Below are 27997 nucleotides of genomic sequence, written 5' to 3' on the forward strand. Positions count from 1 at the left end.
ACGTTCTGCCCTGTAGCCTCTGAGCCAGAACCAGCAGCTGGATCTGGTGTCGGAAAAGAACCAAACTATCTTGTCTGGCCGTTTGGATCCTCTTCTGGTTCTGGTTTGGCTCAGTACCAGGTGAGATAAACCACATCAGGCTGATCATGGTCCGGAAGGCTTTGAAAGATCCAAAAGAACTTCCAGAACCTCTCGATACCACCAGATCAGGCTGTTCCTGTACAGTCTGTCTACTTCCTGTACAGTCTGTCTACGTCCTGTACAGTCTACTTCCTGTACAGTCTGTCTACTTCCTGTACAGTCTACTTCCTGTACAGTCTGTCTACATCCTGTACAGTCTGTCTACTTCCTGTCATCTTATGCCCATCACCTCCTTTCTCTCTGTATTTGCAGGTTTTCATTTTGTTGGAGTCAGAAAATAAAATGAATAATAGAGAAGAGATGAATAAATAAAAACTTTCATAACTCTGAGCTGCTTTAATAAAGATTTATTCAGGCACAACATCAGTCAACAAACCTACGGTCCATCGTCTGAGCATGAATTGCTGTGAAATCTCTGCAGCTGTTCTCGCTCAGACAGGAAGTGGTTTCGTGTCTCATGCCGACCCGGCCTCAGCGGTTCCTCTGTCGGTTCGTGACTGCAGCTGTTTTGCATCATCAGGTCCCAGCAGAGGGACAGCTGGGCGGGCCAGATGTTAGCAGCTGTTAGACGTCCTACAGGAGTTAGCTTGAACTCACTGAGCTGAACTCTACAACACAGATCTAACATGGTTACGCCTATAAAACGGCTCTGGTTTTAATAAAACCTACATAAAACTTGTTTCTGCGGCAGGAGGACCCAGAGGAACGGTTCCTGACAGAAAAGGCACAAAGAAGAAGAAGTTTGAGCTGAAACACCCGAGGATCGTTCTGACCAATGAGAGAGCAGAAAATCTGTTCTGCTAATCAAAGCATCATCAGGCTGATGAAGAGCCTCCTCTTCCTCTTAAGGTGGGTCTACCTGCTCATCCAGGTGCTGCTGTCTACAAGCTGACCACCAGGGGGCAGCAGCTGTCTAACAATCATCATGATGCGGAAACATTAGCATCAGATCAGGGATCTGACAGGTTTAACATCTGCTGGGAGACATCATGGCCGCCATGTCCCCGACCTCGCAGAGTCCTGCTATGGACGCTCCGTCCCCAGAACATCCTGTCCTCCTGTCACCTTCTGGACACTTTGTGTCTCCGTCTCTACACCTCCTTCTCGTCTGCATGGAAGGACGTCCGTCTCAGATTTTCTCTGACTTTAACAAACTCTGGAGCTCTGAGGTTCTCCTCCTCCTGCTGCTCCTGCTGACGCTCCAGCTGTGGACAGACGGAGAGACAGAGGGACAGACGGACAGACAGAGGGACAGACGGAGAGAGAGACAGACAGAGGGACAGACGGACAGACAGAGGGACAGATGGAGAGACAGACAGACAGAGGGACAGACGGACAGACAGACGGAGAGACAGACAGACAGACAGACAGACAGACAGACAGAGGGACAGATGGAGAGACAGACAGACAGACAGAGGGACAGACGGACAGACGGACAGACAGAGGGACAGATGGAGAGACAGACAGACAGAGGGACAGACGGACAGACAGACGGAGAGACAGACAGACAGACAGAGGGACAGACGGAGAGACAGACAGAGGGACAGACGGACAGACAGAGGGACAGATGGAGAGACAGACAGACAGAGGGACAGACAGAGGGACAGATGGAGAGACAGACAGACAGACAGAGGGACAGACGGAGAGACAGACAGACGGACAGACGGACAGACAGAGGGACAGATGGAGAGACAGACAGACAGAGGGAGAGACAGACAGAGGGACAGACGGAGAGAGAGACAGACAGAGGGACAGACGGACAGACAGACGGAGAGACAGACAGACAGAGGGACCGTTTAGAGTCGGGTCAGCCCGGTTGCTCCTTAGTGAACTTCTGATCATTTCTGAACTGATTGACCCGTAGCTGTCTTTTTAAAAAAAAAGATTTTATTGGCTCTAGTGACCTTTATTTGACAGTGAATTGACAGGAAAGAGGGTAATGAGAGAAGGGGGAAGACATGCAGCAAAGGTCGCCAGGCCGGGAATCGAACCTGCGACAGCTGCGTCGAGGACTAAGGCCTCTATATGTAGGTTGTGCTTAACCCCTGGCCACCACAGCACACTCAACCCGTAGCTGTCTTGATGACCCTGGAGTTCTCATGGATCCATTCACTTACAAGTCAGTGTTTAGAGGGTTCAGCTAACGGGTTAATGGGCTCTGAACCTTGGTTCTGGTCCAAACAGAACCACAGGGTCTGGACCAGACCATCCACAGAATGTTCCAGATCTGCTGTAGCTTCCCTGGAGACTGAGGACATTTTCCAATTCATGAAACATCGTTTAATTTAGCTTGAGAGTTATGACTGAACCCAAGCAGGAGCGCTGTGCCCTGGATACAGTTGCCCTGGATACAGTTGCCCTGGATACAGTTACCCTGGATACAGTTACCCTGGATAGTTATCCTAGTCTGGTGACCCCGGTTCAGTTAACCTGGTCCATCAGTCTCGGTCTGGACCGGTCTAGTTATCGGGGTCTAATCCACCACCTGAGTCCCGTCTGGTCCAATGAACCCAGTCCGTGTCAGTCCGGTCCGGTCCAGTCTGCTCTCACCTCCTCCAGCTTCATGTGTCTCTTGAGCAGCTCGGCCTCCAGCGGGGAAATCTTCTTGCGCGCTTCCTCTTCCTGTTTCCTCTGGCGGATCAGCTGATCCCGCTTCCTGGACTCCAGAACCCGCTGCAGCTCCGGCTTGGTCTCCACGCCGCTGCCCCCCCTGCAGGCACAGGGAGGAGGCGCAGTTTGGATCACAAGGTTTTTATTTGCATCAGCATCAGGCTGCTCTCTGATTGGCTGAATTGATCCCACTGAGTCTGTGGTTCGGTTCCCAGTGAGCGTCGTGTTCCAGTTTGGGTCAGGCGAACTCTGAACAGCAGCTCCATGCGAGCTGCTTTGTTTCTGTGAGGAGGTTAAAACTTTCCCACAAGACTCAAAAGTCTGTTGCTTAGCAACAGCACTCACAAACAGCCTGAACAGAATGACAACAAAAACACCAGAGCTGCTCTCTGATTGGCTGGCTGCTGGCAGGTGGAGAGCAATCCAAGCCAATCAGCAGACTCCAACAGTCACATTCTGACCCAGTTGGTTCTGGTCCCGGTCCGACTTCCAGGCTTGCTGCATGTTCTGCATCTCAAAATATCAAACTTTTCCACATTTTTTGGTTCTTTTTAAACACATTTTTACCTTTTAATTACAAAAATATTAGTCCTCATAATTTAATTTAATGTAATTTAAAGTAATGTAATTTCATTTAATATATATAGTGTAATAGTTGTCATTAATATGATTTAATTTAATGTAGTTTCATTTAATGAAATTATATTTAATAAAATTTAATTGAATATAAAATAATTTTATGTTACTCATTGTAATATAATTTAATGTAATGTAATGCAGTCTGTGCAGCTGACTGTCCCCTCCCGTCTCCCTCCTGTCCCCCTGTCTCCCCCCTGTCCCCATGCGGACGGAGACGTCTCACCGTCTGCAGCTGCTCAGCAGCTCCCTGTGCAGCTCTTGGTGGCTCCTGGACGTCTTGACGGGATTCAGCAGCTTCTTGGGTTTGATCAGATCCTCGTCTCCGTCCATGTAGTCAGGCGGGGGGATGCAGCTGGACGCCGGGGACGGCCTCCTGTGGACGTCACCGGGGCGATGCTGCTGCAGGTCAGAGTACGCCGAAGCTGAGGACACAGAGAGACACGCTGAGGGACAGCAGCTGGACATCTCTGTGTCTCTGAGGACACAGCCTTTCTCTACCATGACCCCAAAGGCCAATGACCTCTGACCTACAGGCAATGCTACAGAAATGTGAACTTTAGAATGTTTTTTAACTTTTCAACAATTATTACATTCACTTAGCATAAATGCTGCTTCACACACCGTGGTAAATCTGATCATCAGATATTATTGTCAGGAGCTGCGGCTTCGGCAGCCATTAACAGCCATCATCTAGCCCGGTTGCTCCAAAACCTACAACCCACACAGTCACCCCAGCCGACAGAGGAAGCTGCGGCTCCACCTGTCGTGCAGCAGATAAATCCAGCTCAGGACATCAAGGCCCCCCACTCCTGATAAATTCTCCGGTGAGGCAGGTGGTTGCGGAGGATTTCTACTCCAGTGTTTTCTGGCGTTCAACCGTTCTCCTCAGCTCTACCCCCATGACGATGCCAAAATCTCTTTCATTCTAGGGCTGCTCACAGGCAAGGCGTTAAGGTGGGCGGAGGCACGATTCGATGATCCAACTGATTTTGGGTGCTCCTTTTCTGAATTCATTGATGAATTTAAATTAGTATTTGGCCATGCAGCTGACCAGATGAGCATTTCTCGCAACCTGTGGGCATTAAGGCAGGGGCAAAGATCAGTTGCAGAATTTCCTATTGAGTTCCACACTCTTGCAGCAGCTTCCGATTGGAACAGTTGCGCTCTTAAAAGCGCATTTTTTCACGCGTTAAATGAATCGATAAAAGACGAGTTGGCACCTTTAGATGAACCGCGCTCTTTGAACGAGCTTATAACCCTTGTCACCCGGCTTGACAATCGCCTTAGGAAGAGGAGGAGCCAGAGAAGTGAGAAGCAGTCCGCCAGAGCTCCATTTTTCTCCTCCCAGAAATTGCCCCAGTCGCCTTCACCCAGGGTCTCACCTAAAGAGCCTGAACCCATGCAGATCAGATGGGCCCAGTCGACACCACAGGAGCGTCAGCGACGTAGAGAACTCAACCAGTGCATCTATTGTGGTAGATCAGGCCATTACATTTCTTTCTGTACGGTTCGCCCAAACCCACAGGTCCGTCAGTCAGAGTGGGGAAACTGACTGAAAAGGCATCACATCGTCTCCCCGTTTGTTGCTCCCGGCCGTACTACTCTTCAATAATGATTCCTTACCCCTTTCTGCCCTCATTGACTCGGGGTGTGAGCAAAATCTCATAGATCTCTAGTTCAACAAGCCCGGATTGAAACCATAAGACTCTCTGTCCCGTTCAGTGTCTCTGCATTAAGCGGGAAACCCTTACCTAATATCACTTACAAGACAGAGCTGCTCCAGCTAATTGTGTCAGGTAACCATCACGAGACCATCTCCTTTTTTGTTTTTCCCTCCACTCAGTCACCTGTAGTTTTAGGTTTCAGCTGGCTGCAACTACACAACCCTCATATTAACTGGTCACATAATCGTGTGGAATCGTGGTCTACTAACTGTCTCTCCTCCTGTCTGCAGTCAGCCGTGCCTCCTAACCCGTCCCCGGTGGAACGAGAAGGAGCGGACTCCATAGATCTCACCCACATTCCAGAGGAATATCATGATCTCAAGCTAGTATTCAGCAAGAACAAGGCGCTCTCACTACCTCCACACCGACCTTACGACTGCACCATTGAATTCCTTCAGGGGGCTCTGCTCCCTTCCAGTCGCCTCTACAATATCTCCCGTCCAGAAAGTCAGGCTGTGGACGGGCGAATAAGCGAATCTCTAGCTGCAGGTCTCATCAGACATTCCTCATCACCGTTGGGAGTGGGTTTCTTTTTTGTCATTAAGAAGGATGGGTCCCTCCGTCCATGCATAGATTATAGGGAACTAAATCACATCACGGTCAAAAACAAGAACCCACTTCCTCTTATTGCTTCTGCACTTAAACCAGTACAAGAGGCGACCATTTTTTCCAAACTCGATCTCCGTAATGCTTACCACCTTGTCTGTATACATCAGGACGATGAATGGAAAACGGCATTCAAAACCCCATTGGGTCACTTTGAGTACTTAGTGATGCCGCTCGGCCTGTCCAACACAGCTGCCGTATTTCAGGCCCGAATAAATGACGTCCTCCGCAATTTTTTTGAATGTCTTTGTTTTCGTCTACTCCAGAGACATCGAGACTCACCGCAGACGCGTTCGCTTGGTCCTCCAGCGCCTCCTCGAAAACCGTCTTTTTGTTAAGGCGGAAAAATGCGAATTTCATAGATCATCTATTTCCTTCCTTGGCTACATCCTAGAGAGCGGTTTGGTTCGACCAGACCCAGAGGGAATCAAGGCTGTCATGGACTGGCCTACCCCGAGCTCACGTGAGCAACTACAGAGATTCCTAGGATTCACTCATTTCTACAGGCGTTTCATTAGAAATTACTGTCAGGTCGCAGCTCCGTTAACAGCCCTCACCTCAACCAAAGTTACCTTCACCTGGACCAGAGAGGCAGACCAGGCATTTACAGAGCTTAAAGGAAGGTTCTCCCAAGCCCCTATTCTTGTTCAACCAGATCCGCAAAGACAATTTGTTCTTGAGGTGGACGCTTCTGATAAAGAGGTGGGAGCTGTTCTCTCACAGCGCTCAGTCCCAGATGAAAAGCTACATCCTTGTGCCTTTTTTCCCCGCAGGCTCTCCCAGGCTGAGAAAAACTACGAGGTGGGGGACCAGGAACTCCTGGCCATAAAACTAGCGCTCGAGGAATGGAGGCATTGGCTAGAAGGCTCAGAACATCCCGTGCTAGTTTGGACAGATCACAGAAACCTCTGTTATTTACAAACTGCTAAATGTCTCAACACTCGTCAGTCCAGATGGTCTTTGTTTTTCTCCCGCTTTAATCTTATCATCTCCTACTGTCCTGGTTCGAAGAACATCAAGCCTGATGCCCTGTCCCGCCAGCACTCCCCAGACAACTCGGAGAGGACTCCTGCCTCCATCCTTCCGTCCAGCTGCACTGTAGGAGCGCTTACCTGGGAGATTCTGGACGTGGTTAACCAAGCGCTGCAAGATGAGCCCGGTCCCAGAAACTGCCCCGCAAACAGAACGTATGTACTCTGTTCGTTCTTGTCTTATTCATTGGTTTCATTCTTCCAAGTTCTCCGCTCACCCTGGCATCAGTAGGACAGTTTCTCTCATCTCACGCCGCTTCTGGTGGCCTTTTTTACATAAGGATGTCAAGGAATATGTATTAGCCTGCCAGATCTGCACTCGGAACAAACCTTCTCACCGTTCCCCTGCCGGCCTGCTTCAACCGCTGGAGACTCCCAGACGTCCGTGGGCGCATATAGCGTTAGATTTTGTCACTGGACTCCCCTCATCACAAGGTATGACCACAATCCTCAGTAATTGACCGATTTTCTAAGGTGTGCCATCTCATTCCCCTCAGGAAGCTTCCGTCAGCTTTCCAGATGGCACAACTCCTCATCAAGCATGTCTTTCGCCTTCACGGCATTCCGGTGAAGATCTTATCTGATCGGGGACCCCAGTTCGTTTCCCAGGTATGGAAGCAGTTCTGCCTCGCACTTAATGCCAAGGTTTCACTCACATGAGGCTATCACCCTCAATCCAACGGTCAAGTGGAGCGAATGAACCAAGAGCTCGAGTCTACTCTCCGATGCCTTTCCTCATCTAACCCGTCTGATTGGAGCAAGTTTCTTCCATGGGTTGAATACACACAATTTTCACACCTCAGCTGCTACTGGATGCTCCCCTTTTGAGGTCTCCCTAGGCTACCAGCCGCTCCTTTTCCCAGCTGATGAAAAAGACATCAGTCAAGCATCACATTCAGTGCTGCCGACGTATTTGATCCACTACAATTTCAGCCCTACAGCACTCCGAAGTACACCGGGGCCACAATACTCACCCGGACAAAGGGTTTGGCTCTCCTCTCGGAACATTCTATTCAAGTCCATCTCCAGGAAACTGGCCCCGCGCTTCATCGGTCCATTCGTCATAGGATCTGTCATCAGTCCTACTGTAGTCCGTCTGAGGCTCCCTCCTAATCTCAGGGTCCATCCCATGTTCTATGTCTCTCAGTTAAAACCTGTCCTAGCCAGCACTATGTGCCCTCCTACCGAGCCCACTCCTCCCACCCGAGACCAACAGGGACACCCCTTGTACAAGGTCAGTAGGATTATTGACTGGCGCCGCAGGAGCAGAGGTTGGCAGTACTTGGTGGATTGGGAGGGCTATGGTCCGGAACACCTCCAGTGGATTCCCAGTTCTTTCATCTGTAACGCATCACTCATTTCTAATTATTGCTCCTCTCTCCCTTCGACTTCTTCAGGACCGCCAGGAGGCAGTCGTTGAACGGGGGGTGATGTCAGGAGCTGCAGCTTCGGCAGCCCCTCTGGTTCCTTTCTAGGTGGCGTTCATGAGCTCGGCTGGTGTAGCCTTCTCCACAGGTGTGTTTTTTGCACACCTGCGGATCATCAGCGGCAGCATAAGAGGAGCGGGTCCCCGGCACTTCGTCGCCAGAGTGTTTAAACCTTTGTGGGAACATCTAGTCCAGATATCCCCTGAAGCGATATTGCCTGTTTTGCATTCTTACCTGTCCTGTGTCTTTTTTTATGGTGATCAGATCCCAGACGCTTACGCTAGACCTGAAGTCCGGGTGTTCCAAGTACCATCTGAGGGCTTTGTTTGCAAATCCGCGCCGCTCTCCCATGCCCTCCTAGTGAGAGACAGAAGTTAACCAGCCATCAAGTCGCCACCTTGCTCGGGATTACAGTCTGGCCCTGAACTTATCGCCGCTCGCTCAAGCCCGTCCGACATCCCTCCCCAGCAGGCCGCTCAGCACCTACAAATGGCTGACCGACCCGGCCTCGCTTCCACTCAACTCCAGACCAGATACTCCTGTGGACCCCTTCGTTGAACATTCCTTTTTTCTTTCTGTAAATAAATATTTAATCACATCGCCTGAGAGTGTTTTGCATGTGGATTCGGAAAGTTCAGAACATCATGACAATTATACCATCACTTTATTACCAAATAATACGATTTTCCCTCATAATCTTGTCTTTTTATTATCAGAAATATGTAATATTTTATATTAACCACATCAAGTTTTATTTTATTATTACAGTTCTTGTGGCTTTTTTAGCAGATGGTTCTTTTGGTCTTTTTCTTCAGATTCGCTTTATTTTGGTAAATTAAAATTACAAAAAATAAAATTGTCTCTCTGTGTCTCTGTGTGTCCCAGAGGACATGGCGCTCCTCAGGGACCTGATCCTGGTCCTCAGATATTCTGAGAGTCCCAGGTCGGATTTCCTCTGTTGTCCTGAAACAAAGCTGCAACCAGAGAGCAACGCGCTCGCTTCATATTTCAGAAAAATCAGGCCCAGCATGCAGCTCCTCTGGGAGACGGAGACCGGCGTCCAGCTCTGATTTAACGAGGATCAGGTCCAGTTCAGCAGAGGTTCTGGTTCCGGATGGGTTCAGGAAAAACATTCTGATCAGAACGGAAACATTTATGATGGTACAATGGAAACTCTGTCAGGTTCTGTGTTTCAGAACTGTATCGACACAGCTCACATGGTTCTGCTGCTGTGAGACGATCGGGTCCGCTCCGAATCGGTCCAAGCTGGAACCGGATCCTCCCGATCCATTGACGTTTCTGAAGGAGACGCTCAGACTGCTGTGGGTCTGAACACCTGCAGACAGTGCTCAGGGCAAAACGCGACCCACAGAACCCGACCGAACCAGAAACAACACCGACCCAGAACCACCCAAACATCAGGACACCTCCAGGTTCCGACTCCATCGGACCTGTAGAACCTTAACAGAACCTCCTAGTTCACAGGTGCCAAACTCGAGGTTCGCAGGCCAAATCCGGACCGCAGCAGCTGCTTTCTGTGGCCCTTCAGACTCTAGAGGTCTTTATTTGTTTAGTGCTAAATTCCATCACTGCGAAATGTTGCTAAATATTATTTAATCACTCACTGAATGCAGAAAAAGCTGGAAAACAGTTTGGTTTTGTTTTACTGTCCCTTTAAGGACATTTATGATAAAATGAGTCTCAAGAAATGAGACGATTAATCTGGACATCAGCAGCCAACAGTACCGATGCTACATTACAAACCAACCGCAGATGGTTCTCATGGTTCTCCTGGTTCCTCATGGTTCTCCTGGTTCTTCTAGTTTCTCCTGGTTCTCCTGGTTCTTCTGGTTTTCCTAGTTCCTCCTGAATCCTCCTGGTTCTCCTTGTTCCTCATGGTTCTCCTGGTTCCTCCTGGTTCTCCTGGTTCCTCCTGGTTCCTCATGGTTCTCCTGAATCCTCATGGTTCTTCTGGTTCTTCTGTGTTCGGCACCTCCAGGTTCCGACTCGCGTCTTGAAGGACTTTCTGCATTGGAACCTGAAGCAGATGTTTGCTTTGAAGACCAAAGATGAACATTTTGGTTCTGTTCCTGCAGGGGAAAAGAACCGGCCTCGGTTCTGGTTCCAGAAAACCAAGCAGAACCAAACAGAACCAGAACTCAGGGATCCAACTGGAGCCAACATGGAGAACCTGAGGAAGAGGAGGGTGAGTCTTACCGGACTTCACCATGGCCTCCCTGCTGCTGGCTGTCCTCTCCTCCATGGACCCGGTTCTGTCCTGGTTCTGATGGGTTCTGGTCCCACGGTGTCTCTAGTAATCTTCATCCTCTCTGCAGCAGCACTCTGCTCCTCCTCTTCAGTTGTGCTGGGTCACCTGATCCTCCTCCTCAGGCTTTTCCCACGCTGCTCTCCTCCCAGCAGCTTATGATGAAACAGAAAACTCAACAGCAGTTCCGGCGGCAGCCAGATGAGGGCGCTCAAGCTAACCAGCTGCTACAATGACTGCCATAATCTGTAAAGAGATCTGCAGGTTAACCCGATGCTGATCCAGAATCCATGTGGAGCTCCTTCCTCCTCCTCCTCCTCCTCCTCCTCCTCCTCCTCCTCCTCTGTGTCTGGAGCAGGTCCAGATGTTCTCCAGCTGTGAGGTTCTGTTTTCCTGACGGCTCCAAAACCAGCAGTACTTTATAATCCCAGAGCTGCTCAGAACCTCAGGAAGCAGAACACCACCCAGATCTTTTCAGAACTGATCATTTCCCTGCTGGCACCATGTTGAAGGTTTCCATGGAGACAGCAAGCATCCCTGAGACTCGGTACCGGACCAGATTGAGCTGCAGCACAACAGCAGAACCCCTGGATAGGAACCAAACATGGTAGGAACTAAATACAATAGGAACTAAATACAATAGGAACTAAATAAGGTAGGAACCAAATATAAGAAGAACCAAACATGGTAGGACGTAAGGCTGGGTCGCCCCTCTGTGAAGTGGGGATTCAGTCAAAGTCTATTTATTGCGACAGACAGATCGCTCTGTGAACTTTGCCAGATTTCCAAGATGGCAAAAAAAAATACACATTAAAATGTTCTAATAATCAATTTATCAGTCTATTTGACTAACAGAGATGTGATTTTTACCCATATAACCATCTGTTCTATGCAGCTAAAAGTTAGTTTGGTGTAAAGTGGAGCTAATAAAGATCAAGTTCAGGACAAACATACAGCATATATAGAAAATAATAAAAATACCTGATGCTACATGTGAAAAATAAAAAGACTAATGGAACTAAAATGTTGTGAAGATAAATTCATCAGCAGCTCCAACATCAGTTTTCTCCTCCAGTCTGAGAAGAAAACATTTGTTTAAAAATCATGATGATAATAAGAACCAAGCAGCTTTCTATTCCACTCCAACAAAAAATATATTAATTTCATAATTATGTGTAAAGTTTTCCCTATAATGACTTTATGCAAGAGAAATTCAAAAATAAATATCAATTCCTGCATTTTATGACAGATTTTGAGACAATAAACTTTACATTTTTTCAATTGCAACTTCATTAAAGTTTTTAGAAAGATTTTCAAAAGTGTATATTGTACAAACTGAGGATTTGTGTTTTTCTGTGTGTTTATTTTAGGTTTCTGTGTGTCTTGAGTCTCTGTGTTGTCCTGTCTTCCCCTTGATTGTTCCCAGGTGTGTCTCGTTCCCTGATTATCCTCTGTGTATTTAATCCCACCTGTGTTCCTTGTTCCTCGTCGGGTCCTTGTCTAATCGGTCGCACTGTCCAGCTTCTGCTCAGCTGTGGTTTTTGGATTGTGGATTTGTGTTTTTTCATCATTAAAATCATAATTTTTCTCACACCAGTCTGTGTCCTCAGCGTCTGCCTCACCACCTCATACCGCACTTCATAACAACAAGAAATCTATTCTATATTTAAGTTATAATGTAATATAATTTGGTCTTCTAACAGGGAATGAAGAGTTAAATTATGATATATTTAATCCTCTGGCTAAGTTAAAAATCACCTCCATTTTTAAAGTGAAATCATTTTATTTTAAACGTTGCAACATCACAAAAGCCCAATCTTTAAACCAACATGTTAATATCTTAATTTAAGATCTGAAATTTGTTTTGCATTCGTGACATTTTGTTTTTCTTTCCTCAGTCAGTTTGTGATTCTTTTTTATTTCTTCTTTTTCTGCTCAGTTTATCATATCAAACCTTTTATTACTAATGTGCCTTGTCATGATATTTTCTTTTAATTTTCTATAAAGATGGAAAAAACAACAGAACTTTGCCATAAATCTGCCTTTCAACTCTAAACATTAAAAATTCGAACTTTGCGTAAGGAAATAGGACCCAAAATGGGCGCAGGGCAGATGTGGAGAAAGTGGGACACACTGTGACCTTTAACCTTCAACATGAGCGAGGGAGGGAGAGGATTTGGACCGGGCCTTAGAACTGCAAACCTTCTGTGTTTTCTCCTAAGACGAATGTTGGGAAAATCTTCTTACTTCCATTAAAATGACTCAACAAGCTGCAAACCTGTCTGCCGGAGCCTTCCAAAATAAAAGCCTCTAAATGTAGCCAGGACAACAGGGAGCTGGAGCAGCAGGTACCTGAACACACCTGGGTCCACGGCTGTGATGTCACCAGTTCTCCGGTTCTGGTTCTGATCCAGGATGGATCTGACTAAACCTTCATTCTGGTTTAGTCTGAAGGATTAAACCAGATCAGAACCTCTTTGGGTTTTATTATATGAAGTTCTGATGTTACAACCAAATAAAGAAAAATGTAAGTTCTGCTGGTTCTGGTTTGGTCCAGAACCAACAGAACTGATTTGTTCTGAATGGGTTGGCAACCACCAGAACCTTGATTGGGTCTCGGTTCCTCAGCTCGGACTTTTTCGCCATCAGAACCTCTGGGGTTCTGTTGTACGTTTTAAACTGGGCCTGAAGATGGCGCCGCTTCATTCTGTTCTGACCCAGGTTCTGGTGACCCAAAAGGGACAGCCTTACCTCTGCCATTCGGCTGCTTCCGGTTCTTCGCCCCTGGCTGTCTGGACAGAGGCTCATGGTCGATGCTGTACGATTTCTGGAAGACAGAAGAAAACGGTTGGAACCCAGAATGAACCAACGCTCCCCCCTCCCCAACCTGTTGACTGGCTCAGCTGCTCTGACAAGAATGGATCTTCAGCTTGGATTCGATGTTCAGACGAACTGATTATATTATTTAGTTTTATTGGTGGACATTTTCCAAAATGGCCACCATGATGTAATGGAGAATATATGTTTGCACTAAAATTGGCAGCAGTTATTGCCAGTGGTGGGCATAACTAACCAAAAAGTTAGGTTCACTAACCACTGATCCACTAAGCAGGAATCTTATCTCTGCTAACACTAAACAATTAAATACATTTAATTGTCCCATATTTGGCTGTTAAATAGGGCTTGGACAATCACAGAGAACCTTCCACCAATCACAGAGAACCTTCCACCAATCACAGAGACCCTTCCACCAATCACAGAGAACCTTCCACCAATCACAGAGAGCCTTCCACCAATCACAAAGACCCTCCCACCAATCACAAAGAACCTTCCCGGGCGGATCTGGACCAATGATCTGATCCACCCGGTTCTGAAGGTCCACTGGAGAACCTGCTGCATGTTCTCCAGTGCAGAAATTATATCTCATTTCATTAGATATCAGAACATCAGCTTTGGTCCAGGTGTTCGGTTTGCACCTCAAAAATTCTGGAGTGCTTCTTGATGAGCTGAGGAGGAGATTCAAACATCTAAGCCAGGTCGGCCAGAGGAGGAAGAGGAGGGCGAAGATGAAGGAAGAGGAAGAGGAGGAGGAAGAGAAAGAGGAGGAGGAGGAGGAGGCTTGCAGACAGTGGGGTACTTGTCTCCATGCTGCAGCCTGATGAAAATCGCTCCTAGCAACCAACAAAGGTCCATTCATACGGCTCAGGATGGGAGGAGAGACAGACCCAGGCTCCAGCTGGTCTGAAGTCAGAACCAGCAGAACCTTCAGAACCAGCAGAACCTTTCTGAAGTCATACAGATGTTTTCTATCTTCTGTATTTCCAGATGTTTCGTGTTTTCTGCTAAAAAAAAAAAAAAAAGAGTTTAAACTTAAAAAAAACTTTTTTAAGTTTAAAACTTTTCAGTGGTTCATGACTTCACATGTTCTCTGCTGGACAGTGGATGGTTCTGGTCCAGTTGGGTTCCTTTATGGTTCTGTTTCTGGTCCAGTTGGGATCTGCTACGGTTCTGCCCTTGAGCCAGTCGGGTTCTGATCCAATCGGAACCGCAGCAGAGTGTTTCTGCAGAAGCAGGCAATGTGAAGTTATAACAGCCTGACCTCTGCTGGACAAACCGCAGGATTACATGTCCGACCAGTAGAACCGGTTCGGTCCGTTTCTGGGTCAGTGCCCGCTCCTCTGATCTTTGGATCAGAAACAGAACTTTCAGTCCTGATTCTGCTTCATGATATAATCAGGAATTTATCCACAGTGGGGCATTTTAAATTTGTTTGCCATTAAAACTACCGAACCTCAGAATGGATCAGAACCTCCATTGGATCGGGTCAGATTCTGAGGTACCAGAACCGGACCTCTTCTACTCTCAGTCACCTGTATGGGCTGCTGTTTGTACAGTCACACAGTAAAAAATCAACAGTAATAATTTATTTATTTCACCGTAAACAAAAAAATGTGAGTCCATCTTCCAAAGTTATGTTTTCACCATATTATTACTAAATTTAGAAATGTCAGCGTCCCAAACTAAATATTTAATTTAAAAGATAAATGTTTAGTTTGCAAACTAAATATTTAGCTGCATATTTAGCCCCAAATTAAATATCTATTTCGCTAACTATTTAGTTCTAAACTAAATTTTTCCAAACAAAACATTTAATTTTCTAATTAAATTTTTATTTTCCATAATACACATTTAGTTTGCGAATACAATTTTAAGTTTGGAACTATATGCATAAATAATATGGTGAAAATATAACTTTGGAAACTGAACACCCACATTTTTTTCTGACAGGTTATATAAACCAAATTCTTGCCATTAATTTTTTACAGTGTAACTTTATAAATGTTAAGCTAACCTCCGCGGCTGTTTCAGTATTTTTAGCGGCAGGATTTTCTCAGCTCGGCCTAATCTTCTGCAGACACACAGACCCGAGGCGCGTTCCGGTGACCCGGTCCCATCTGATCCTGGATCAGATCCCGTCCAAAGTTACGTAAGCTCCGCTGAAAATATTCTGTTTACCGCTGATGATCTGGAATCTGATTGGTGGAACACATTCAGCTCCTCTCTGTTCTGGTGTCGGCTCATGCTAGGTCCAATTTAACCGTGTAACCGGAACCGTTTCATCGAGGAACACAGACTTCCACAGCGTAACCTGCTGTTTCTTCAGTACTAACAATGGATCTAGCTTCAGTCAGACTGTGTTCTAGATTTCAGGTTCTAGTTCTATTCAGACTGCAGGTTCTGTAAGAAAAGACCCAAAAAGTCAGAAATACGGTTCATTTCAGCTTCTACCTGATGGTAGCAGCTTCCTGTCGCTCCTGTGGTTACCTTTAGTAGCTACCTTTAGCTTCCTGTACCTACCTGTAGTTACCTTTAGCTTCCTAATGCTAAAGGTAGCTTCCTGTAAAGGAAGGTAGAGTTAACTTTCTATACCTACCTGTAGTTACAGTTAACTTCCTGTTGCCACCTGTAGTTAAATTTACCTTCCTGTTACTGGCTACACGTAGTTACCTGTATCTGCTTGTAGTTACCTGTATCTTCCTATAGTTACCTGTATCTTCCTGTAGTTTGCCATAGTTACGTATAGTTACTTATAGTTACTTATATCTACCTGTAGTTACCTGCATCTTCCTGTAGTTAGTTGTAGTTACCTGTATCTCCCTGCAGTTACTTGTAGTTACCTGTATCTCCCTGTAGTTAGTTGTAGTTACCTGTATCTCCCTGCAGTTACTTGTAGTTACCTGTATCTCCCTGTAGTTAGTTGTAGTTAAATGTATCTCCCTGTAGTTACTTGTAGTTACCTGTAGTTATCCATATCTCCCTGTAGTTACCTGTAGTTACTTCTAGTTACTTGTATTTCCCCGTAGTTACTTGTAATTACCTGTAGTTACCTGTTAGTTATCCGTACCTTCCTGTAATTACTTGTAGTTTCCTGTATCTCCCTGTAGTTACCTCTAGTTACCTGTATCTCCCTGTAATTACCTGTAGTTACCTGTATCTCCTGGCCCGGCCGTTGACCTGTATAAGTCAGTCTGTTTTTCCTCTCTTTGACCTTTGACCCTGGAACATTCCTGCAGCTGACGGGAACGCTGACCTAAAAATATCCAGAGCACTCCATGATCCCGAGCCGCTCCACCTCTGCCCACGCTGCCTTCAGCTGTTCGTTCCCATGGCAACAACTACTCCCAGCCGGACAGGTGCGTCGCTCCTCATACCTCACATATTTGGTCCAGATCGAGTTTCTGAGCCCAGCGGCCCGAGTTCTGCTACAGGAGCGCAGGCAGACCGGCTTCCTCTGCAGGTGGTTCTGCTACGGACGGTCCAGCAGAACCAGTAGAACCATCAGGAGCCCAGCAGAACCAGTAGAACCATAAAAACCAGTAGAACAAAGCAGAGCTATTAGGAAGCTGCTGGGTGGTTCTGATCGGTCCATGTAATCTGCGTTAGCCGGTGTTTCGTCCCCGTGAGCCACCAGAGAGCCCAGCTGTGAGGCTGCTGGTTTGCTGGTTTGAGTCCCAGTGGGAGAACTGGGAGGCCGATGAAGAGCAGCCAGACAGTGAGACTCAAATCCAGCCACACGGTTAGACCTGCAGCTAATGAGTTAATTAATTCTGACGATTAATCAGCAGAATAATCGATTAATCGTCAAATTGATAGCTTATTCTGATGATTAATTGGATAAAAAATTGGCACTCCTGTTTTTTATTTCAGTTTATTTGATACAGTATTAGAAATACATAATTTATTTTCTTTTTTAAATAAGAAAATAAACATTTTACTGATGAAACATCACAATCCTTTGATTATTTGTAGCATCTGCAGCTAAAAATAAGTACTTTTAATATCATCATCTCAAAATCAATAGTGTAGAGCTGATCTGTTGATTATTTTTGGATTTATTCAATAATAATTGGTGCTTAATAGGAGATTATTTTACAGAAAATGACAACCCTGCCAATGAGAAGTTTTGAGTTGGATATATTTACTGACGTTTTTTTTTAATCTTATTGCAAAATATTTATATTTTTTGTACAGTTTTAGCTTAATTACAGCTCTCTGTGTTGTCTTTATAATCCAGTTAACGATTAATCGATTACTAAATTAGTTGACGATTATTTCAATAATCATTTAGTCATGATTAATTGCTTGAGCTCTAGATATGTTCCATAGAATGATGGGAAATATTGTCATTTTTCCTTCCTGTTTAATGAGCAGAACGTTGTATTCTTGCCCACTGAACCCAGATAGAACTGCGTTCGGGTCGGCCCGGATTCAGCTGACTTCATGCAGAAATAACCTGATTATGAGATCCGTTCCAGCAGACTGGCCCTCAGATTCCTGATCCTGTAAGCAGCAGAAACTGACGGATCATTAATCAGATTCCTGCTCTGAGCTGAGCTCCACCTGCAGAGCCAAAGTTCAGCTCTTTGTTCAGGTTCTGCTGCCCGTCAATATTTACTTAAAACTGAATCATGGAGCGTTTCAGAGCCGCCAGCTGGTTTTCACGAAAAACTCAGAGAATCTGGAGCAGCACTCACCTTCTTCCCATAAGAAGCTCCCATTATTCCCAGCAGGAGCGACGCCCCTCCTCTGATCCTTCCTGATCTGCAGCCTGACAGACGGAGCTCTGGGTTCGGTTAGCCCACCAGCGAGTCAGGCGGACCACTGAACTTCATCCCAACCGGCAGCAGAGCAGAGATCAGCCGGACTGAGCCAGGAGAGAGTGAGGAAGAGGAGAAGGAGGAGGAGGAGGAGGAGGAGGAGCAGCCACCTGTTCCTGTCTGACTCTCAGCTGTGAGGAGTTAAGGTGGGATTACGGTAATCCCAGCAGACAGGAAGCCAGAGAGCAGAAGGTTCCTCACATCTCCTCCAACCAGGATGGAGACGGGATTCTTCATCCCAGCAGGTCCGAGCTTCCCTCCATCCACGGCTCTGGGATGTACTGGAGGAACTGGGAGGCGAACTGGTTTCATCAAATGAACAAGACGAGACGCCTGGAAGACCAGAGAGGAAACATGGAGCTGCACTGCAAAAACAAATTCTGACCAAGTATTTCTGTTTAACTTCAAAAATCTTAGTGCCCTTTAAATCGGACAAAACTAACTTACAAGAAAGTAAGTTTCACTTAAATTGTTCTAAATGAATAATTTCTTAATATTGATTTTTTAAAAAGTTGCAGTTCCACTGGCAGATTATTTAAACGTTTTCAGCAGCAATATTTTATTTTATCAATACTAAAAACACTAAAAAGTTACTTGTATGTTAATTTAGTCTTATTTCACATGTACTAAAATACTTGCACTAGAAACTAGATCATAAATACTTGGTTAAATTTTGTGTTTTTGCAGTGTACCTGCTCAGACCTTCAGCACTGCAAAAACACACAAAAAAAGTAAGTTAAAAAAAGGATGGTCTAGTCCATCCATCCATTTTGTCCCTGTGGTGTCTGGAGGAGCTGCTGCCGCTCCAGCTGACGTTCCGGGCGAGAGGCGGGGTCACCTGGACAGGTCAGTCTGTCGCAGGGCAATTATGGTCTAGTTTCTAGAGCAAATATTTTTGTACATTTGAAATAAGACAAAAGTAACTGACAAGTAACATGTAGCTTGTTTTCAGTTAATAATTCCTCAATATTGATAAAAAGTACTTGTTCCACTGGCAGATTATTTAGCTGAAAACATGGAAAATGTCTTGAAAGTGAAATAATCTGCCAGTGAAGCCGGGCCTTTTCACCAATATTAAGGAATTATGGACAGGAAACAAGCTAAATGGGTCTGAACTTTATCTCCATGGTAACAGCGGTTTGGATCAGAGTACCTGAGTTGACCTGCAGACACCTGGACCTCTGCAGCAGCCAATCACAGGGCAGCGGGATGAAATCACCTGGTGTCAACATGAATAACTGCCAACAAACTCTTTACTAATAAATCTGTCAGTTAATTTTCCAGCTGGTTGAACCCAGATGCAGAGCAAGCACAAGGTGACAGTGGAGAGAAGCAACTCTATTTTAACTGGGAGAAGCTCGCAGCAGAACCAGAACCAGACTGGTTTCAGAACTTTGTTTTGTGTGTTTTGGCATTTCCCACCTTGTAAGATCCATTTTTCCTACAAATCCTACGTTGTGAGGAAATTCTGCTGCTTATTGTCCCCATAAAATCAAATGCTGTTTTTGGGTTATGGCAGATCAAAAGAACGTGAGTTTAAAAAAAAATTATTTTACCTCCTCAACAACAAAATATGCATCCAGTGCTTTAATTAAACAAGTAGAATAATCAGATTTGTTGCTTGAAAGGGATAAATTATTGTAGATCCAAAACTCATAAAGGGTTCTGAAGGTTTGCCTTGTTAAAACAACAGAAATGGAGCAGAGTCTAGTCAATTCTGATCAGCAGAATCAGGATTTAGGTCACTTTTTGTTTAGAAAAACTTGGTGTATTTAAGTTTAGAAAATTAATTAAACCTAGACTTGGGTGCAGCAAAGTTCACTTTTGAATAGAAGTCACTGCATGACAAGGTCTGTGCAAGAGAACGTGAAAAGCCTGATTATTTAAAAACAAAAACTTTGTGTTGTAGCAAATATTTTTTATTGTATGAATAATTTAATTTTAAAAATGTATCAAATTCTTATCATTCTTGACCCACAAACCCACACACTTTGGACACCCTGGTTTAGAGTTGGGTTGTAAAAATGAAGGGAAAACGAACGGAAGTTAACGCGTTAATTTTGATGAATTCATTTAATGCAATGGATCACTTTATTTTATTTTTTTGCGTACAAAAGTTCCACCTGGAACCTTTGTGTTCATGTGTTTCTATATGTCTGTAAATCTGATGCACAGTTACATCCGCTAACAACTAGCATCGTCTCTCTCCAGCATCGTCTCATTTCTGCTTCTAATCGATCTGATTGGACGCTGGAAAAGACCGTTGTTGTGTTCAAGTTGAGCTAAAAGGAGTTAGCCTAGCAGCAAAGCTATTCAGGCCGAAATAGCATCTCAGTGCTAAACACGTAGCAGCTAATGCTAATGTTAGTGTCCTCACATTTCCAAAGAAGCTGCATGAATGATCAGGGCTTCCTGCACTGCAAAAACAAAACATTACCAAGTATTTTTGTAGATTAAACGCGTCATTACAGTAGAAATAAGACAAAACAAACTTACAGTAACTTTTCAGCAAGATATTGATAAAAAAGTACTAATTCCAATTATAGATTATTTCACCCTATAAGCGAAATAATCATCCAGTAGAACAAGTTCTTTTTGTGAGATTTTGTGTTTTTGCAGTGAAACACTGGAAAGACTTTGGTCAAATCTGAAGAACCAGAGGAACAGAATAAAAAATATAAATATTTGATGCAGAGTTCATGTGTCTATTTACGCAATAATTTAACTGCAAATGATTGTTTTTAATTTAACATGTTGCTTATTTTATGTAGTTTGATTCAAATGTGATTAAATGTGAATAATTCATTACAGACCCTGAAATTAAATTGATTAAAAATTTTAGTTTTGTCCCACCATCAGTAGACTTACGTGTGTGTGTGTGTGTGTAGGCATGTGTATTAGTGTGTGTGTGCATATGTGTGTGTGTGTGTGTGTGTGTGGGTGTGTGTGGGTGTGTGTGTGTGTGTAAATCAACTCCAAACAGCTTCAGATTTAAACGGTCTCTATTTACTTTATACACCATAAATAAATATCCGCTCCATCAGCCTCCAGTCAGGACCAACATGGCCGCCGGTTGCCATGGAGACGGCAGGCCTCTACTCCCCGGGGTTGGGCGGGCCCTCGGCGTCCTCTGCGCCCGGACCCGACATCTGCATGAAGAGCTGGCGCAGCTCAGTGATGTCATCATCCAGCGGCGGCGCAGCGCGCTGCTCGCGCTCCTCGATGAAGTCCCAAAGCCGGACCCTGTTCATGAACTGGACACACAGAACCTGGTCAGAACCGCAGGCAGTGCAGGGCCAGGGGATAAGGGGAGTAGTGGGTTCTGACCCGGACGTTTCCCTCGGAGCCCAGCTGCTTCCGGGGTCGGTCCGGTTCCGGTCGGGTTCCGTCCGGGTAGGCGTGGAGGTACAGGCAGTTTCCCCCGAAGGGACAGGAGCCGCGGCCCTGGTCGAAGTATTTACAGGCCTTCTTACTGCAAACACAGAGGAGTCAGGACGCACTCCGATTGGCCGACAGCCAGGGGGCGGGGCTTACACAGGAAGTTACCTCACGCCCGACTTGAAGAGCTCGATCAGCTGATCCTTCTCTTCCTGGTCCTCGACCCAATAGACGGATGGGATGACGAACTCCGAGATGATCCGACACTCCGGACAGGACCTGGAGGGAGAGCCGGGTCAGAACCACTGAGAGGGGCAACAGGGTCGGTACCAGAATCAGAAGCAATAGAAACACATACAGGTGTCTCTACAGAACCCTCATCTCTCTCTATTTTCTCTGGTTCTGGTCCCCGGTACCAGAACCGGGCCGAACTCACTTGATGATCTTGTTGCAGAAGTTGCTGGTTCCACGCCACTGGCGGATGCAGTTGAGGCAGAAGGTGTGGCAGCAGGAGGACAGGATGCCGAACCGCCGCTCCGACGGCGCCGCCTTCTGGACCACCACCTCCATGCAGATGGAGCACACCTGCACAGGTACAGCGCGGTCAGGACGCTGTCGTCACGGCAACCGGCACAGAGACTCGCCTCACCCACCTTGTTCTGGCTGAGCTGGGCTGCGAACGCCTTCTCCATGTCGGCCTCAAAGGCCAGCAGGCACACCTGGAGAGAGACTGGGTCAGGTACCAAAACCAGGACCCGGTCCGACAGGTACTGGTACCAGGACCCGGTCCGACAGATACCAGAACCAAGATCCGGTTCGATAGGTACCAGGACCAGGACCTGGCACGACAGGTACCGGTACCAGGACCCGGTCCGACAGATACCAGAACCAAGATCCGGTCCGACAAGTACCAGGACCCGGTCCGACAGGTACCGGTACTAGGACCCGGTCGGTGCTCACCTTCTCATGAGCTCTCCTCTGCTCCGGGTCATGGGGGTGGAGCACCTGCAGCCGACACACCTCACACAGGTCGCCATGGAGATATGGGCAGCTGTCGCCATAGAAACAGTGTCCGGCGGCGGCGTACGGACAGAGCTGATAGGCTCCGCCCACCGCGTGAGGCTCTGCAGGGAGAAGGTTAGGTAAACAGGAAGTTGTCATCAGCCGATCGGATGGCTCTATTCGGGACCCACCTGGTTCTGGAGCCGACCCGTCCAGCCCGGTTCTGATAGCTTCCACATAGGACTGCGGAGCGGCCGCCGCCTCCGGTACAGCCGAGGTCGGACCGTCTGACAGGCCGCCAAAGGTCCGGTCGCCGCACAGTGCTGAGGAAGAGGAAGGGGCGTAGTCACACACCGAACAGCACACCTGGACTCACCTGTCCAACACCTGGACCCGACCCACAAGCAAACCATGGTACCATCAGAACCTAGGAGTTACCAGATTATTGGGTTCTGGAGATCTGAATTTTGTTCAGTTTTGATTTTTTTCCACCAATGGGCTCCTGGGTTTTCACTGTTCAGAGTGATGTCATCACCCAGGGCGGCCATCTTGTTTGACAGCTTCTGTTTATTTGGATTCAGGTAAACTCTACAGTCAGGAAACCATTTTTATTTTAAATTAAGAGAATAAAAACAAGAAAGCAGTCATAATTTTAGGAGAATATAATCTTAATTTTATGCCAACACAAATTTTTTTTAATTAAAATGATGAATGTTGAGCATCTTGTGAAGTTATACTTTGGTATCGGTTTTACAGATTATACTTAATAAACACGTCAGCATCAAATTATTGTCAGTAGCTGAACTTTGAGTCGATCGGTCAAACTGAGTATTTCAGAGAATAATGAACTAATCAGATCTTTTCTACAGAAGCTTTTTTCTCACTAAATCAACTCATTTCTTGTAATTTTATGACGTTTGTTCTGGTGAAATTGTGTCTTTTCTGCTAATATTATAACTTTATTCCCACAGAAATTCTGGCACCAACTGACAGATGGAATGATTGAAATAAATTCCACTTTTAAAAAATATTTTCTGTCATTTGCAATTTCTTTCTTGGAAAAGAAAGCGAGAAAAAAATACATTAAAATTGAGTCAGGTATAAAAAAATCTATTTTTACCTGCAGCAGCTCAGGTGTGTTCTTACCTCTGTCCTTCAGGACCAAAGGCTTCTTCCCTTCACCTCTGACCCCTCTGCCTGCACCTGCTGTGTCCGCTGAAGCTCCGCCCCCTCCTCCTCTCATTGAATGTTTCACGTGATCATACCTGGACACACAGCACACCTGTCATGTACCTGGAAGGTTAGACAGGTCAGCTGTCAGGGGCAGGTGCGCCTCACCTGCAACGCTCTCCGTAGGCGCAGGTTCCCCTCTGGTAGTACTTGCAGATGGTGGAGGGTTTGCTGTTGTTCAGGTCATGAGAGAACAGGCAGTTGCTGCCCTCCCTGCAGACTCCATGGAGGAAATACCTGCAACACACCTGGACACGTGACTCACCTGGCAGTCACCTGTTCAGTCCACTCAGGTACGTTCAGAGCTTTGCTAAAGATTGGATCTTTTAAAACTGCAGTATGTAACTTTTTTTTTACACATTTGTTGTGGCAGTTTGATGTGATACTCAATCTGTAAAACAAAATTAGTTTCTGCTTCCTCCCAGTAGCAGTCTGTATTACAGTAAGTCTGAAGAAGCCTCTGACTGAAGATACTCTGCTTTTCCAAGACAGTCTCATGAAGAGGATGGTCAGGGTTGGCCATCACTTTCTTGATTTTATGAAGAATAAAATGCTCTCTGCTGTGATGCAGCTAGCATAGAACGTTATGAATGCTCAAACTAGCAGCGTTTCCTGTGACTGTAAATTGTTTCTCCACCATTGGAATATTTAGCAACAAGTACATAGTTGATTGATTGCACTAAGCCCCTCCTCCTGGCTCTGATTTGTTGGTAGCGGTTAATTTCTTCCAGTAGCTCAGAGATCGATATTTTTACAATTTATCTGTCACAACATGGCGACAGTTTTAACAAATATGTAAAAAAAAAAAAACAACAACAAAAAAAACACATTTTCTTCATAAAAGTTACACACTGCAGCTTTAGTCTGCTGGATAGTCCAGAACCAGAACTTTATCTGAGAAACCGAACATCTCCGATCCGGAGTTCTGGAGAATTAAACCGGTTCCGATCCGGTTTAATTGGACAGCAGAGGTTCGGACGGAACTCGACCTTTTGCAGTCATACTACCTGGACCGAACCGGGTGGGAAGAGCACCCGGATCGGAACCAGACGCAAGCAGCTATGTTCTGCTCGAAACTATAGTATCCATGGTAACGGCAGGACTCGAGCAGCTTATTGATCAATCGGCTGATCAGATGAATAGCTGCGCATGCTCACACAGGTAAGCATACCCAGCGGCGGAGCTAGCGGCTAAAAACATTAGCTTTGCAACAGCGCGTGCGTAGTGACGGTCCTGAGCCAGTCGGACAGGTAACTGAGGGACAGAGACACAGCAAAGAGCGCGCGCTCACCTGCAGGTCACCTGTCTGGTGCTCATCTTCTTCGTCGTGGTCTGCGCTCAGCTGCCGGAAGTGTGCTGCTGGTGCTCCGCTCTAAGAGCTCCGGGTGTAAGCAGCAGAAGGAGGAACGTTCCTGTAGCTGCATAAAACAGCGCCATCATGCGAAGGTTCTGGTCCGGTTCTGGTCCCGTGGATTCATGTTATTCTGCTGTGATTTTAACGATCCAAAAAGGAGCTCTTTGATTCCAGACTGACCCAGTGTGGGTTACTGGTTCTGGTTCTGGCTCATCAGCCCAGGGAGGTTCGGTTTCAGGTTGGATGTTTTCTGCTCTCACCTGGCGGACTTTCACCTGTTCAGGTTTAGGATTACTGATTTGTATTCCTGGAGGTTCTGGGTTCCGGCTCTGGTTTGTGTTTCAGGTTAGAGGCTGTTGATTCTGTTCCAGGTTCTTTTGGATCAGAACCTAAAACAGAACCATAACTGTTGTATCTGCGAGGTCCAAATCAGCTGCTAAGCTTTATATTCACCAGTTTACAGAAAAAAACTAATTATATTATTTGAACAATTTATGGCACTTTATTTGATGTAATTTACGTAGATATTAATTGGTCCTGGGTGACAGGTGGAGTGCCACTTGGACAGCTCACCTGTTTGGTACTAATGAACCAAACAGTCATAGTTTGACTGGGAGGAAGCAGGAGTACCCAAAGAGAACCCATTCGTAATAACTCCATGCAGAAAGGCCCCAGGCTAGGATTCCAACCCAGGACCTCTATGCTACCCCGAGGCACCCTCGAGGAACCTCAAGGGTTCCTCGAATTCATGTACTTCAACCCCCAAGTGCACCAGGGACCCTCATGTACACCTGAGAAATCCCCCCGAAGCCCCTGGGGAACCCCTTGGTTCCCCAAGGTTCATCGGCCACCTGATGAACGAACCCTGCAGGAATCCCCTAGAAATCCACGGTGAACCTCTAAGGAACCCTGTAGTCTTTCCTGTTCCTGGATTTCCAGGAGATTTACCTGAAGATCTGAGCGTCCTGTGATTCGGGTCTCTGGAATTGGGCTCAGGGTATTTCCTGGGTCCAGCTCAGGTGTGCCAGTTCACCTACAGACAGAGGATAATTTCACCTGCTCCTCTGAGATGATGAATGGCTGAAGAGGAAAGTGTGACATCTGACCCCAGGTGAGTCTATCTCTGTCAGATTCACCTGAGCTCACTGATCAGATCGCTGTCTGACAGGTGAGATGGAAAACATTCAGTGAGAGCCAATCAGGAGGCAGCTCCTGGAAGCTTCCTGTTTCAGGTTTCAAGTCAGAATTTTTCTGCTGGTTTGGGTCAGAACCAGAACACCCGACCAGTCTTCAGACCTCAGAGTATAAAGCTGAACCCGTCCTGCTCTGCCCATGTTTCCATGGCAACAATGCAGACACAGTCCAGAGGTCACCTGCTCAGACTGCCTCACCTCCAGGTGAAACAGGTCACATGATCATCCGCCTGACACCAGAACACCTGATAGGCTGGAGCCGGGGTCTGTGATGTCGTCTGATAGGCTGTAACCAGGCAACCGGAGGGAGAGGAGGGGAGAAGAGGCTAAAGAGAGGAGGAGGAGGAAGAGGAGTGGGACAGACTGCCGAGCAGCTGAGGAGGAGATGGAGCAAAGCGTCATCCACCTGAGCCACTGCCAGAAGGAGATCTTCTGCTTCGTGGTGCCTGAGGTGTGTCCGAGCTGCGGGGAGGAGCTGAAGGGCCGCAGACTGCAGGAGGCGCCGGTGAGTCTGCCGTCCCCCTTCACCGACGGACACAAGACCTCCTGCTGCCTGCTGGTCGCTCCTGCACACAACAACCAGGACAGGTAACGGCGCACCTGCACAGGTATACCCAGGTTAGCCTGCAGAAAACATTCAGACAACAGCTGTTAGAACCCAGTAGAACCAGTATCAGTCTGGATTGGCGGGTGATGAGGTTTCCTGTTAATGCTGGTCTGGAACACCTGAGCTCTTTACCTGAAAACCTTACATCCTGCAGTATCAGCTACCTGCAGGTGACTGGTTTGCAGGTCAGGAAACCAGTTTGGAGTACGACACCGGTCTAACCAGTGTGTCCTCCTCTGTCCCTCAGAGACTTTACTGGGACATCAGACCTGCACACTGGCATCTCCAACACTAAAGGTATGAACCTGAGAAGAGGGCAGGTGTCCAGGTGAGGCCTACAGGTCACCTGAATGATGTCACCGCTCTGTCTCACCCGACTCTGTCTCACCTGTATATTTATCCAGGTGTTGTTTATAACTACACTCAGGATGGCGTGCGACGAGATCAGAGTGGGTGGAGCCGCTGTATCAGCGTCCCCCTGGTCCGACCCGACATGTTCCACCTGCTGGCTCAGTGGGACCAGTACCTGGAGACGTTCTCTGAGGGACCCGCCTGGGACCCAGTGTGGCAGAAGTAGGTTCCACCCAAAGCCCCTGCCTCACTACCTGTCCTCTCTGACTCACCTGTCGGTCTCTCAGGTTCCATGAGGAAGACCACAACTGCTTCAGCTTCTGCCTCCAGTTCCTGAACGGCATCCTGGCCATGGAGGGTCGCGGCGCTCTGAGCCGGGACGACTTCACCCGCTGCTTCATCCTGCCGAGGATGAGGAGGGTGTCAAAGTACACCACGCTGATCCGACACCTGCAGGAACACCAGTACTACCTGACAGACAGACAGGAGACACTGGGAGACAGACAGGAAGAGTCGGTCACCACCAGTTAAACCAGTCTAACCACAATTAAATCAATCATACTACCAGTTAAACCAATCAATCCACCAGTTAAAACAACCATACTACCAGTTAAACCAGTCCCAGTATTGTTGAAGCTTAACAGTTGAAACAGCAGTCTAACCACTTGGTCCGTTTTGGTGTGACATGAATGTTTATTTATTGTTTGTAAATAAAGGTGAATATTTTCATAAACCATAACAGAGCTTCAGACGTCTGTGTTTTGGATGAAGAATCTAAAG

General features: G+C 46.6%; 3 protein-coding genes across 7 annotated transcripts; 1 reads left to right on the top strand and 2 right to left on the bottom strand.

The window, feature by feature from the left end:
- Window positions 1-473: 473 nt before the first annotated feature.
- Window positions 474-18359, bottom strand: LOC116709837 (protein FAM107B-like). Of its 4 annotated transcripts, none has more exons than XM_032548508.1 (5): window positions 17980-18359; window positions 13196-13271; window positions 3614-3812; window positions 2692-2851; window positions 474-1346 (listed from the first exon to the last, which is right to left on the bottom strand). In XM_032548508.1, the coding sequence occupies exons 1-5, from the start codon at window positions 18001-18003 to the stop codon at window positions 1233-1235; spliced, it is 573 nt and encodes a 190-aa protein (XP_032404399.1). In that variant the 5' UTR covers window positions 18004-18359; the 3' UTR covers window positions 474-1232. The 4 variants fall into 4 exon arrangements, with proteins under 4 accessions (XP_032404399.1, XP_032404398.1, XP_032404400.1 ...); XM_032548507.1 differs by lacking the exon at window positions 17980-18359 and adding an exon at window positions 13921-13986; XM_032548509.1 differs by lacking the exons at window positions 13196-13271; window positions 17980-18359 and adding an exon at window positions 10396-10507.
- On the top strand, window positions 14386-27956 carry LOC116709834 (MKRN2 opposite strand protein-like). Of its 2 annotated transcripts, XM_032548501.1 has the most exons (6): window positions 14386-14400; window positions 25159-26463; window positions 26545-26847; window positions 27114-27163; window positions 27271-27439; window positions 27505-27956. In XM_032548501.1, the coding sequence occupies exons 3-6, from the start codon at window positions 26645-26647 to the stop codon at window positions 27746-27748; spliced, it is 666 nt and encodes a 221-aa protein (XP_032404392.1). In that variant the 5' UTR covers window positions 14386-14400; window positions 25159-26463; window positions 26545-26644; the 3' UTR covers window positions 27749-27956. The 2 variants fall into 2 exon arrangements, with proteins under 2 accessions (XP_032404392.1, XP_032404391.1); XM_032548500.1 differs by having other exon boundaries at window positions 25159-26847.
- LOC116709826 (probable E3 ubiquitin-protein ligase makorin-2) lies at window positions 21087-25127 on the bottom strand. The gene is made up of 10 exons (XM_032548488.1): window positions 25004-25127; window positions 23821-23949; window positions 23629-23747; window positions 22674-22805; window positions 22441-22604; window positions 22134-22199; window positions 21917-22065; window positions 21649-21759; window positions 21430-21574; window positions 21087-21356 (listed from the first exon to the last, which is right to left on the bottom strand). The coding sequence occupies exons 1-10, from the start codon at window positions 25027-25029 to the stop codon at window positions 21198-21200; spliced, it is 1200 nt and encodes a 399-aa protein (XP_032404379.1). The 5' UTR covers window positions 25030-25127; the 3' UTR covers window positions 21087-21197.
- Window positions 27957-27997: the final 41 nt, after the last annotated feature.

The sequence above is a fragment of the Xiphophorus hellerii genome, chromosome 20, assembly GCF_003331165.1.
Source record: "Xiphophorus hellerii strain 12219 chromosome 20, Xiphophorus_hellerii-4.1, whole genome shotgun sequence".
NCBI lineage: Eukaryota > Metazoa > Chordata > Actinopteri > Cyprinodontiformes > Poeciliidae > Xiphophorus > Xiphophorus hellerii.